We start from the raw sequence: 14277 nt of genomic DNA, 5'->3' as shown, positions 1-14277 counted from the left end.
GGAAACAAATTTCTTTCCCATAGCTGTACCCTATGATCTGAAGGTAGAATTGTGAGTCCAATTCAAAGTCATTCCTTGTTAAATTGATTTCCAATAATTTTAGGATGTGTTTGTCTGGACGCACTGGACATGGGTATTTGCAGAGGCAGAGTTTGACGGTCTTTATACCTGCTGTTATATCATTGTTTGTGTACAAACTGTTTATGTCCATTGTGAACAAAAAGGCTCCTATGGGAACATGTAGATTCTTAACCTTTGACAAAAAGTCATAGGTGTCCTTCTGATAACTAGAGTGTTTTGATGATATTGGATTGAGGTGATGTTCCAAATATTCTCCAATCCTGTATGTCTCACTGCTGCAATCAGAGACAATCTGACCTTTTTTAAGATATTCCAGGTGTTTCTTGTTTATGAACCCTTTATTTTTCATTTCAGGATTTCTTCCACCTCTTTGACCATATCCATATATGAGTTTGATGTAATGATCCTTGTTGTTCAGTTGTCTTAATCACTCCCAAAGGTACTGCAACCTATCCATAACGACAATGGCAATGCCTTTATCAGCTGGTTTAATAATGATTTGTTTTTTCCTTTGCAACTGTCTGAGTGCCTTGACTTGTCCAGGTTTTTCTTCTCCCTTTGTCCTCACAGTAGGCTTTTATCGGCCCATGTGTCTGCCAGAACTATTTGTTTTGGTAATTTGTGTAAGGTGGGTGTACAATCTAATTTCAGTGTGAAGGGGGGTTTGCATAGTATTGCCGCTTGTTTGGAAATAGGCTGCCAATTTTAGGTTCTGGTGTCGCAGGCTGAATGGTCCACCCCTAAAAATTGGTCCATCCTGACTCCACTGCGCATGCATCATTTCGGAGCTGTCTTCTCCCAAAGTGATCAAATGGATTAATGTGGATTATTATCCATCAGATGACAAGGTAAAAACTCTTAAATCATTCTAAAGTCAGTTTTAAGCAGAAACGAGGCTGTTTTAAGAAAAACGAGGTGATACTTGGTGACACTTTGAAATGACCCACGCGCAGTGAATGCATCAGCTAGCAGCTCGTGTAGCTGCGGCGCTCTGGTCTCTTCCGCCGTCTTTTATGATTAAATAATGCTGAATTTATGAGGAAATGATTGTTTTACAAAAGCTTCAGATATCTGTCGCTGAGATAGATGATGACTGGAGCACAGTTTGAAGCAGAAACGAGGTGATAATCCGTGAACCGTGGCTAATGATGCATGCGCAGTGACGGCAGGGCGGACCGATTTTTTTTTGGGGAGTGGGAGGCGTTCAGTCTGTGACACTGGTGATAATTTTGTAGGTCCAATGATAATTGACTTCTTCTCTGGTCATCTGTATTGTGGGCACAAAGGTGAGTTCCCTGTCTAGAAGAGAGACTTAGTCTTGTGATCGTGTAAAGTGCTTCGCTAGGTTTATTGCCATCTTAAGTCCCCCTGGACAGTTCGGCTTTGTTGGGCTTACAAATTTATAGCCTCAGCCTAATGTGGTAGCAGAGCCTTTGCTGTTTCTGGGGTCCACTGGATTCCATTGTGCTACATATGGAAGGAATGTGGCGGTAGGAGAGACAGATGTTTGTAGTTTTATCTACGAGGTCTGTCCATAAAGTATAGGTCCTTTTTATTTTTTTCAAAAACTATATGGATTTCATTCATATGTTTGTACATCAGACATGCTTGAACCCTCGTGCGCATGCGTGAGTTTTTCCACGCCTGTCGGTGACGTCATTCGCCTGTGAGCACGCCTTGTGGGAGGTGTGGTCCAGCCCCCTCGTTGGAATTCCTTTGTCTGAGAAGTTGCTGAGAGACTGGCGCTTTGTTTGATCAAAAGTTTTTCAAAACCTGTGAGGCACATCGAAGTGGACACAGTTTGAAAAATTCAGCTGGTTTTCGGTGAAAATTTTAATGGCTGATGAGAGATTTTGAAGTGATTCTGTCGCTTTAAGGACTTCCCACGGAGCAGGACGTCGCGCAGCGCTCCCAGGCGCCATCGTCAGCCTGTTTCAAGCTGAAAACCTCCACATTTAAGCCTCTGTTGACCTGGGATGTCGTGAGAGAACAGAGAACTTTCAGAAGAAGTCAGTTTCAGCATTTTATCCGGACATTCCACTGTTAAAGGAGATTTTTTTAATGAAAGACCTGCGGGCGGATTCGCACGTCGGCTTGCAGCCGGCGCAGCGCGCCACCACAAGAAAAACACCTCCGTTGGAAGCCTTAAGGACAAGTTGGAACATGCCCAACTGTTAAACAATTTCTCAGATACTCACTCCACTGAAAGCCATCAAAAACCGCCTGGATTTTACAAATGGTTGTCAACATGGAGGTGTTTTTCCCGTGGCGGCGCATCGCAGCGGCTGCAAGCCGACGTGCGAATCCGCCCTCACGTCTTTCATTAAAAAAAATCTCCTTTAACAGTGGAATATCCGGATAAAATGCTGAAACTGACTTCTTCTGAAACTTCTCTGTTCTCTCACGACGTCCTGGATCAACAGAGGCTTAAATGTGAAGGTTTTCAGCTTCAATCAATCTCTCATCAGCCGTTAAAATTTTCATCGAAAACCAGCTGAGTTTTTCGAACCGTGTCCACTTCGATGTGCCTCACAGGTTTTGAAAAAATTTTGATCAAACAAAGCGTCAGTCTCTCAACAACTTCTCAGACAAAGGAATTCCGACGAGGGGGCGGGACCAGTCCTTCCCAAGGCGTGCTCACAGGCGAATGACGTCACTGACAGGCGTGGAAAAACTCACGCATGCGCACGAGGGTTCAAGCATGTCTGACGTACAAACATATGAATGAAATCCATATAGTTTTTGAAAAAAATAAAAAGGACCGTTACTTTATGGACAGACCTCGTATGTAGGTGTTCATAGTGCCCAATACTTCCTGAGGAGAAGTTGGTAGGGGAACTCTGATGTCTGCTGCTGGTAAAGTTCTTCTGGCTGCAATCACTGATGCCTGTATTTGTTTCACTGTAGGGGAACCCTGATGTCTGCTGCTGGTAAAGTTCTTCTGGCTGCAATCACTGATGCCTGTATTTGTTTCACTGTGGTTTCTTTAAATTTTTGATAACGATAAAGATCAACTTTATTTATCCCGAAGGAAATTATTTTGCCAGAGTACAGAAACAGTAAACGGTAAAGAATGGTTCGTTAAATACACAATTACAGAAAGTGTTAGTGTTAAATAGAAATCAATCAATCAATTTATCTTTATTTTTTAATTTATGCAAATTGTTACATCAATTTTTCTCTGAGACAGCACTTCCTTTTTTTAGAGTGTATGTTCCCTCAGATGTCACTTTGTGTTTTTTCTGTCCCCATGTGCTTGGGTTTGTCCTTCCCCTGATTACTTACACCTGTCACTCATTAGTTCAGTTTTGTATTTAAGTAACACCAAATTGCTCCCTCACTGCGGTTTGTTTATTTACTATCCTGTCAGTACTGCCCAATCTCACCACATGTATTGTCCATCACCTCCTGTTATCCTCAATTAGTAAATGTTGTTTCACTGTCTCTTTTGCCAGTTGTTTTTCATTGTGGTTTTTTTTCACCTTGTCAGTCAACTTTTGGTTTGTGCCACTGGGAAGTATTTTTGTCACCTTTCCATTACCACTGTCACCTGAACAATAAAACTGCTTCATTTCTGTACCTACCACTTGTGTTTGGCTACCTGCATCGTGGTGTCAACCTAGTTCCTATTGGCTCCAACTGTAACACTTAGCCTCAAACAAATATCCATTCATTTACAGCCAGATTTGTGCACAACGTACAAAAAGGAAGCCTATCGGCGATGTGGTGTGAAAACACTGATTTCAGTAGCATCTTGTAACTCATGATTGAAACACACGAAAACTTCAAGATAATGTGCGTCGGCATTTGGTGACGTACTTTTTGTCGACCCAACTACTGTTTGACGTTAGCATCATTTTTCATGTTAAAATCTGTCTTTCTTTTCTGTCAACAGATCAAACTGGCGTTCTTTGTGGCCATTGTGGGTGTGGTCCTGACAGTCCTTGGGGTGGGAACAGAGTTCTGGGTGGAGCTCGCACCCCCAAAGAGTTTCTACAACAATCAGGTGAAATATCAGAAATTAAATTGCTGCATTTAGGATGCTCAGATATTTTAAAGCTGTAAATTAATTTCACACGTAAAACTTTGTCAACTCAATAATTGTCGCAGCCCTTGGTGTCAGTGATGAAAGCAGAGAGTTTCGATAAAGGGTGCAATTAATTTATCTGCCATGTCGTCATGTAAGCACCGTGAAACTATAAGTAACATAAAGAACACAGGCACAAACACAAATATAACAACACCAGTGTACACAAATTCCAAAATTTCACAGTGCAACACCCATGCCACCCACACACCAACCCCATGCACCTTGCTCAACTCACCAAGGGTGTAAAACTGTTCAGACCTGGCCAGCCTCCACCAAAACATCACACTGACAAACCAAAAAAAAAAAAAAAAAAAAAATCATAAACAGTGCACATTAATATCATACTCTGTACAAACTACGCAATTAACAGCCAACAGAAATATTAACATCCCATGCCGAGCCGGGCAGACGCAGAGGTAAGTGTGAGAAAACGTCTGTGGGATTTTTTTTTTCTCTCTCACACAGGTTATGGGGCCACACTTTTAACCCCTTTATGACAATGACAGAGTTAAAATGACACTTTGGCTGCCACTTACAATAATAGAGTGACAAATCATTAAAAACCATAAGGTGCACCCAGCGAGAGCATACGGTGGCCACCAACAGAGGGGAAGGCAGTCAGAATTCTTTGTGATGTCATAAAGTGACACTGCCACAAAAGAAGACAAAAGGAAACTACGTTTACATGCAGCCAATAACCCTTTCATAACCAGAATATTATCAGTTATCAACTTGTTCACCAATGAATATGGCTTTTTATACCCGAAGGCCTCAGGGTGTATGGATTTCTTCAGGGTGTAAAAAGCTATATTCATTGGTGAACAACTTGATAACAATTTTATCATATACCTATAAATGATAAATGTTGTATGGTTTTCTGAAGGGTGTAAAAAGCCATATTCATTGGTGAATAACTTGATAACGATTTTATCATATACAGTGGTCCCTCGTTTATCACGGGAGTTACGTTCTAAAAATAACCCGCGATAGGCGAAATCTGCGACGTAGTCAGCGTTATTTTTTACAATTATTATAGAGGTTTTAAGGCTGTAAAACCCCTCACTACACACTTTATACACTTTTCTCAAACAGGCATTAACATTTTCTCACTTTTCTCTCCTGTGTAAACACTCAAAGTTCAAACCTTAGTAGAAAAAAATAGAACGTTTTCCAATAAATAATTATGATGGCTTTTAGAACTAACAAATTTAATTTTAACGATCAACCTACGAGGTTGGACACGTAAGAAATTATTAATAGTGACTCACCAGTATTTCACATTTCCTCTGACCACGCCTCTTCATCGTGGCGCTGCTCCGCTGTCCGGATTGGCTGATTACTCAGGTGGTATGAAAAATATTACCCGTCCGCGAAAAGGGTGTATTGCTATTTAATCTTTAGTGTTTTGTCCAATCATACTGGTGTATCATTTATAGGAATATGATAATAGCAATATCCCGGTTGCACACGGCCATGTAAACACCCGCAAAAACCCAAATATGCTCATATTCCGATTTTTAAAACCCGAATATGACTCCTGGGTTACTCCTTTTCTAACCCGAACATCAGGTCATATAAAGGCGCATTGGAATATCCCCATAGAAAGGAACATTATTTTGTGTTCTGCTCATGTCCTATCCTCAAGGAATCTTGGTCTTTTGAGTACAGCAACTACCTGTATGCGGCGCGCGCAACCCACCGGACACCACAGAAGCAGAGGTAAACAAGCATGGGGAAATCCAGACGCGGCAGCACAGCACCACACTTTTGCAGCGAGGAGGGAACCGAATACTTCATTAGTATTGTGAAAGACATGAATATAATGTCTTTTATTGACAGTAGAAAGTACCGAGATAGCGACATTTACAAGAAGGTGGCCGAAAAGTTACGCAAAGCAGGATTTGCACGAACGCCAGACCACATCAAGCACCGGTGGAAGACGTGCGTCGCTGTTTAGATGGGGATATTACAAATGATACCAATGACCGTGTATACAGGAGTAACTCTGCTTAAGCATGTAAACGGGTTATTCCTAATGATTCAGAAATGGAATATTGACCTTATCCTGAATATTAATGGCATGTAAACGTAGCCACTGATCTGCTTTGATATGTGTCTTGCAGACGTGTCTGACGGCTCACTACGGCCTGTGGAAAGGCTGCACCAAAACCCTGTGGGTGTCTGATATTGACCCAGAGAGAGAGAGCTGTGGACCCGCCAAACTGCCCGGAGGTGACGGAACCAGCAGCACTTAAAATGATGTTTGTCCTGTTTGACAAACTGTTATGGCCAGGTTAATTAGTTCTTCTGTAAATTTCAAAGCAAAACATGAACAGAAATTAATATGTGCCGCCGACAGAATGAGCGAAGCTCTTCAGCATCTCACCATGTCATTTAGGTCCTTCAGACATTTTTTTTTTAAGTAAATGCTTCTGGAGAGCATTAGCAGAGCTAAAAATCTTCAGCGTCTGGAGGGCTACACTCCCCAGACACCCCAATGACGCCTGTCTTAACCCCCTGCCACTGTAATCATTTTTTAAAATGTAAATTCATATTCAAACTTTTCAGCTAGTTCACAGTAGGGCTGCACAATGTGTCCAAATTAGCTGAACTTTCAAGTCTTCCTTGTAAGAAAAACCTCCTCTACACCACTCCATCAGGAAGATGTATTTTATATTTTTAATAAAATTTATACCAAGTTGAAGAGATTTGCTATCAGTTTGAGTTAAGGAAGATAATTTTAGAAATTATAAAAATGCCCGTTTACTCACAAACATAACTAGGAGTCTGTGGTTCAGACGATGTGTTCAGCTTCAAATCTCTAACATTTTTCTTCTTCTACTAAGGTGGATTAGAACTGTTTTATGAACACAGCGCCAACTACTGTACAACGAGGGACCTAGCAGTCAATATGTGTCAATGATTTCAAAATGGCTCTTTTCAACCAGATGTGTGGTGCGGTGACATGTCAATCATTTGGGTGGCACCTGGGGTGTCCAATCAGATTTCAGGGGAGTCCAGTGCAACCCAGTGTTGGGTATTTTCTCCTCCAAACATTCTTAAAACCTTGATAAGACAAACAGAGTCAGTGAGACAGAAAGTCAAATTTATCTCGCGCGGAGTGCAGTCAGGCTGTACACCAAGGCTACACTAAAGTCTGGCCTGCTCTCCCGCTCTTTTTATTAGAGAAGCCCTCATCACATAAAAAAAAACTTGTCCTAAGGGTGGGGGGATGACGCAAGACAAGTTTCTTCCCGTAACATAAACACATACGTCAATAAGTGCAGCTGTAAGGAAAAACAGTTTCTTTCTTTTACTCTTATCGTCGAAGGTCAGCACATCTCGTTCGTCTGTTGCAGTTATCAGCTGTTCTGCATCTGCCTGGAACACTAAGCATCACATCACAACAGTCAAAACAACCTTCAGTTCTTTTACTCCCAGTTCAGATTGACCCCAGTATGCTAAAACAAGGTTGAATAACACGTACATTCTCAGGGTTAGGTGCAAAACAGCACAACACCGTTCTCATGAGAAAGAAGACAAAGGTACAAATGTTTAACAGTGATAACATATATACAAAATCTTTAACACCCAGCTCCACCTATGCCAGCAAGTGTTCAACATTTGCCATTTCCTGTTTCACTGTGGACTCAAAATTTGGCACTTCCTGTTTCAGTTTCAACTTGCCATTGAATTCCCACGAGATCTCCTGTTTTGTCGATCCAGGAAGTGTTCAACATTTGACATTTCCTGCTTCACTGTGCACTCAAAATTTGGCACTTCCTGTTTGGGACTCAGTGTACCATGAGTGAGCTTCGGCTGCTGTACGTCGCTTTGCTAATAATATGCATATGTTGCAGACATGAATGAGTGAAGCTCGTCAGCATCTCACCGTGTCATTTAGGTTCTTCAGACTTTGAGTAAATGCTTCAGGGCAGCATTAGCATGGCAAAAGCCTTTCAGCTTCTGGGAGGGCTGAGCTCCCCCAGACCCCCTGCCTTTTAAAGCATTTTTCTTTATTTGCCTCTCACATACTTGGAAAAGCTCCTTGCCATCTAACCATGTCCTATAGGTCCTTCAGACTTTTTTTCAGTAAAATGGTTTTTGGGAGCATTAGCATGACTAAACCCCCCCCCCCCCCCCCGCCTTTTTTTGCCTTTCAGCTTCTGGATGGGCTCTGTCCCATACTCTCCACCTTTATAAGCATTTTTCTTTTTTTGCTTTTCAGCTGACACCCACATTACAGCCCTCTTAACCCCCTGCCACTTTAAACATTTTTTTAATGTAGATGTAAATTAATATTCAACGTTTTCAGCTAGTTGACAGTAGGGCTGTACAATATGGCCAAATTATCGTATCTCTATATTGTCATGTAAATGTCACTAATATACATGCTGTCCATATTCTCGAGCCACTTAGGTGGGTAGGGAGAGTTCCCATGGGATAAAAAAGCTTTTCAACCTACCATCCCTGGTTCTCAAGACCAGGCACCGTGGCTCTACTCTCTCTTTGTTTTTAAAGATATTTCAGTGTACCTTACTAAACAATAGTAGAGTTCCATCTTAGATTTGGAATGTATAATAGAAGATATACCTTACTGAATTTTAATATCAATGTGATATACGATATGACTAAGATCTGACACAAAGTGCAGCAACAGTGAAAATTAAACATTCTTAAACAAAACAGTAATAATATCACACTCATTTTGCACTCATCATAAGGTTAGGATACTGTGCCCTCCAAAAGTATTGGAACACGTGGGATTTCACACATTTTAATTTGTTTATGCCATTTTAAATACTAGAAATATTAAAAAAAATAAAGAATTAAATTTTATAAAATTATCTTCTTCAAACTCAAACTGAAAGCAAATCTCTAAAACTTGATAAAACCTGTAAATAATAATTTGCCAGTTTTCTTTAAACAAGTCAGGGGATGGAAACATGATCATTTCCAAGACACTGAATATGTCTTGGACTTTATTTACATCAATTATGAAGAAATACCAAAGTTTCTTTCACCAAAACATCAAATCTAGGCTTTCATCTCAAATGCACTTTCTGTCAAATTGTAGCTGAACTTTCAGGTCTTCTTTTTAAGAAAATCCTCCTCAACATCACTTCATCAGGAAGCTGGATTTTATATTTTTAATTAATTTATATCAAGTTGTAGAGATTTACTTTCATTTTGAGTTAAGGAAGATAGTTTTAGAATTTGAAATGGAATAAACAAATTAAACTGTGTGAAATACCAAGTGTTCCAATACTTTTGAGGGCAATTGAGAAACACTGAGGAGCAGCATCTTACATCTCATATATAGTGCAGCTAAGAGAATATGTAGAGTGGAATCCTGCAAATGGTGATACAAACATCAAATTTGGCACAAATAATCTATAGACATTAACTCTTTAAAAAAAACCTGATTGGTCACTTGAGTTTTCAATAGGCGGCCAGGTAGGGGTCAATTGAAGAATTACACAGGGGTCAAAATCAGGGGTGGGCAACTTGTTCCAGAAAAGGCCAAGAGGCTGCAGGTTTTCTTTGCAGCCACTGATTCCACCAGGTGATTTCACTGATTAACTGATTCCATCTGCTCAAAGTGATATTAATCAGTGAAATCACCTGGTGGAGTCAGTGGCTGCAAAGAAAACCTGCAGCCTCTTGGCCTTTTCTGGAACAAGTTGCCCACCCCTGGTCTAAATTAAAAGATGTGTTGTGAAAGTGTAGTGACACGGACCCACAACAGGGGGCGCAAATGAACGGTCAATAGATGAGCCAAAAAGTAACAATTTAATGTTGTGAAGGTGCACAACGAATATACAGACAATCTCAGAATATGATTACAGTCAATCCACAAAGGTGACGTGTGGGCAGGCTCGAGGATAGAAGACGTCTGTCCTGAGAAGAGCCGGAATCACACGATTTCCGCCGCCACCGAACCTGGTGAATACTGGAGCCGCCAAGTCCCGAATTCCCAGGTGATCACCGTCCCCGACTGTCGGATCTGGTACTGCTGGCGAAGAACAAAGACAGTCAAGTGTGGGTGTGTGTACACCCCGTAACAACAACGGTGGGAATGCCACCTCCACCTCTCACTCAATATTCTGTGGAGTACCGCAGTGATTCCTCAGGGGAAAGAGTGCCGTCCTGCACTCACACAGCTTCCACGGAAAGAGGGACCGGTACTCCTGCAAACACTCACAATATACAGATATATTGCAAAACACGAACGGCTGAGTCTATTACCTCCAAAGAAGTACGATATCTCGGCGATGAGGTGGAGATGACGTCTGGGTTTTATGGAGTGCGATGATGAAGAACGAGTGACAGCTGTCAGGAATTAATGAGTGACAGCTGTCACTCCTGGCTGTGTCCGTGGCGGCAGCGCCCTCTCGTGCCTGAAGCCCGCACTTCAGGCAGGGCGCCCTCTGGTGGTGGGCCAGCAGTACCTCCTCTTCTGGCGGCCCACACAACAGGATCCCCCCCCTCAACGGACGCCTCCTGGCGCCCGACCAGGCTTGTCCGGGTGTCGACGGTAGAAATCGGCCAGGAGGGCCGGATCCAGGATGAAGCTCCTCTTCACCCAGGAGCGTTCTTCGGGTCCATACCCCTCCCAGTCCACCAAATACTGGAACCCCCGGCCCATTCGACGGACGTCCAGGAGCCGGCGCACTGTCCAAGCCGGCTCCCCGTCAATGATCCGGGCAGGAGGCGGCGCCGGACCGGGAGCACAGAGTGGTGAGGTGTGGTGAGGCTTGATTCTGGACACATGAAAGACCGGGTGGATCCGTAGTGAAGCCGGGAGACGGAGCTTCACTGCGGCAGGACTGAGGATTTTGAGGATCTTAAATGGTCCAATGTATCGGTCCTTCAACTTAGGGGAGTCCACTTGGAGGGGGATGTCCTTTGTGGACAGCCACACCTCCTGCCCGGGCTGGTAAGCAGGGGCTGGGGATCGCCGGCGGTCCGCATGGGTCTTCGCCCTCGTCCGGGCCTTCAACAAGGCAGAACGGGCGGAGCGCCACACCCGACGGCACTTCCGCAGGTGGGCCTGGACCGAGGGCACACCGACCTCTCCCTCCACTACGGGAAATAATGGGGGCTGATACCCCAAACACACCTCAAACGGGGAGAGGCCGGTGGCAGAGGACACCTGGCTGTTATGCGCATACTCGATCCAGGCCAGATGTTTACTCCAGGCCGTCGGGTGTGCGGACGTTACACAACGCAGGACTTGCTCCAATTCCTGATTGGCCCGTTCTGCCTGTCCATTGGTCTGCGGGTGATACCCGGACGAGAGGCTCACAGTGGCCCCCAGTTCCCGGCAGAAGCTCCTCCAGACGTGTGAGGAGAACTGGGGACCACGATCAGAGACGATGTCAATGGGTATCCCATGCAGACGGACGACGTGGTGGACCAGGAGGTCTGCTGTCTCCTGGGCTGTTGGGAGCTTCGGGAGGGCCACGAAGTGGGCCGCCTTGGAGAATCGGTCCACTATCGTGAAGATGGTGGTGTTGCCCTGGGACGGCGGGAGGCCCGTGACGAAATCCAGGCTGATGTGGGACCAGGGGCGATGAAGCACAGGTAGTGGTTGGAGAAGTCCTTGGGACCTTTTATGGACTGCCTTGACCCTGGCACAGGTGGTGCAGGCCTGGATGTACTCCCGGACGTCGGCCTCCATAGACGCCCACCAGAAGCGCTGCCGGACAACTGCCACGGTCCTTCGCACCCCTGGATGACAGGAGAGCTTGGAACCGTGACAGAAGTCCAAGACTGCAGCTCTGGCCTCTGGTGGGACGTACAAATGGTTCTTCGGACCTGTTCCTGGGTCCGGGCTCCGTGCCAGGGCCTCCCGGACGATCTTCTCCACATCCCAGGTGAGGGTGGCCACGATAGTGGACTCAGGCAGGATGGGCTTCGGTGGATCCGACAGTGCAGTTTTGACCTCCTCTTCGTGTACCCGGGACAAGGCATCCGACCTCTGGTTCTTGGTCCCGGGGCAATAGGTGATCCGGAAGTCAAAACGCCCGAAGAACAGTGACCAGCGGGCTTGCCTGGGGTTCAGCCGCTTGGCGATCCTGATATACTCCAGGTTCCGATGGTCAGTGAAAACCGTGAACGGCACAGACGCTCCCTCCAACAGGTGTCTCCACTCCTCAAGAGCCTCTTTCACCGCAAGGAGTTCTCGATTGCCGACGTCATAGTTCCGTTCAGCCGGGGTCAACCTGCGTGAAAAGTAGGCACACGGGTGAAGAACCTTATCAGTCTCTCCGCTCTGGGATAGCACGGCTCCTATCCCTGAGTCAGAGGCGTCCACTTCAACCACGAACTGGCGGCTAGGGTCGGGCTGCACCAAAACTGGCGCAGTAGAGAACCGTCGTTTCAACTCCTTGAACGCGGCTTCGCACCGATCCGACCAGGTGAAGGGGACTTTTGGAGAGGTCAGGGCTGTCAGGGGGCTAACTACCTGACTGTAGCCCTTAATGAACCTCCTATAGAAATTAGCGAAGCCGAGGAACTGTTGCAGCTTCCTACGGCTTGTTGGTTGGGGCCAATCTCTCACCGCCGCAACCTTGGCCGGACCAGGGGCGACGGAATTAGAGGAGATGATAAACCCCAGGAAGGACAAAGACGTGCGGTGAAACTCCCACTTCTTGCCCTTCACAAACAGTCGGTTCTCTAACAACTGCTGCAGGACCTGACGTACATGCTGGACATGGGTCTCAGGATCCGGAGAAAAGATGAGAATATCATTCAGATATACGAAGACGAATCGGTGCAGGAAGTCCCGCAAGACGTCGTTAACCAAGGCTTGGAACATCGCGGGGGCGTTGGTGAGGCCGAACAGCATGACCAGGTACTCAAAGTGACCTAACGGGGTGTTAAAATGCCGTCTTCCACTCGTCTCCCTTCCAGATCCGAACCAGGTGATACGCATTTCTAAGATCCAGCTTAGTAAAGATCTTGGCTCCATGCAGGGGGGTGAACACGGAATCCAACAATGGCAACGGGTATTGGTTGTGAACCGTAATCTCATTCAGCCCCCTGTAATCAATGCATGGACGTGAGAAGTTGTACAGCCTGCTGGACGGGAACTCAGCGCCTGGAACCAAATCAATGGCACAATCGTACGGACGGTGCGGGGGAAGGGTGAGTGCCAGATCCTTGCTGAAGACGTCAGCAAGATCGTGGTACTCAACCGGCACTGCCGTCAGATTGGGAGGGACTTTGACCTCCTCCTTAGCCTGTAAACCGGGAGGAACCGAGGATCCTAAACACACCCGATGGCAGGTTTCGCTCCACTGAACCACCACCCCAGACGGCCAATCAATCCGGGGATTGTGCTTCAACATCCATGGGAAGCCCAAAATCACACAGGAGGTAGAAGGAGTTACAAAAAACTCAATCTCCTCCCGATGGTTTCCAGACACCACCAGAGTTACTGGTTGTGTCTTGTGTGTGATTAAAGGGAGGAGGGTGCCATCTAGTGCCCGCACCTGCAATGGCGAAGGAAGCGCCACCAGAGGGAGCCCTACCTCCCTTGCCCATCTGCTGTCTAGCAAATTCCCTTCTGACCCCGTGTCCACCAGTGCTGGGGCTTGAAGGGTTAAATCCCCGCTCAGGATTGTAACTGGGAGTCATGTGGCAATCTGTGTGTGTCCCACGTGAATGTTTTGACCCCCCCTTAGCCCAGTCTCTGAGGGCGGTTGTTGTTGTGGCCGTTTGGGGCAGTTTTTCTGTGTGTGCTCCTTTGAGCTGCAGAGAAAACACTCCCCGCGGACCAGCCTCCTCATTTTGGCCCTGTGCGTTTCCCTAACAACGTCAGCAGGGGGAGCTGTTGCTCCACGGAGCGCTGCGGCTGTGGAGCATGGGGAGGGCGGCCCCTTTTCGAACCCGGAAGGGAGAGGGACGGCGCGTATCCGGCCACGTCCTTCGCCTCGCTCCCGACGGCGTTCCTCCAACCGATTGTCTAACCGTATAACGAGATCGATAAGCCCATCTAAATCCCGCGGTTCCTCCTTAGCAACCAGATGCTCCTTCAGGACCAATGACAGTCCGTTTATGAAGGCGGCACGGAGCGCAATGTTATTCCAGCCGGACCT

At 45.8% G+C, this 14277-nt stretch overlaps 1 protein-coding gene across 2 annotated transcripts in view; it reads left to right on the top strand.

Annotated features, from left to right (window-relative positions):
- The window catches only part of LOC117502267 (voltage-dependent calcium channel gamma-6 subunit-like), a 54183-nt gene that overhangs the window by 23340 nt on the left and 16566 nt on the right, over positions 1-14277 (top strand). For both annotated transcript variants that reach the window (XM_034161313.1, XM_034161314.1), the window contains exons 3-4: positions 3977-4087; positions 6295-6403. In XM_034161313.1, coding sequence (XP_034017204.1) covers positions 3977-4087; positions 6295-6403 — 220 coding nt within the window. The remainder of the gene's footprint in view (positions 1-3976; positions 4088-6294; positions 6404-14277) is intronic.

This window comes from Thalassophryne amazonica, chromosome 20, assembly GCF_902500255.1.
Source record: "Thalassophryne amazonica chromosome 20, fThaAma1.1, whole genome shotgun sequence".
NCBI lineage: Eukaryota > Metazoa > Chordata > Actinopteri > Batrachoidiformes > Batrachoididae > Thalassophryne > Thalassophryne amazonica.
This window is presented reverse-complemented; position numbering and strand designations above follow the sequence as displayed.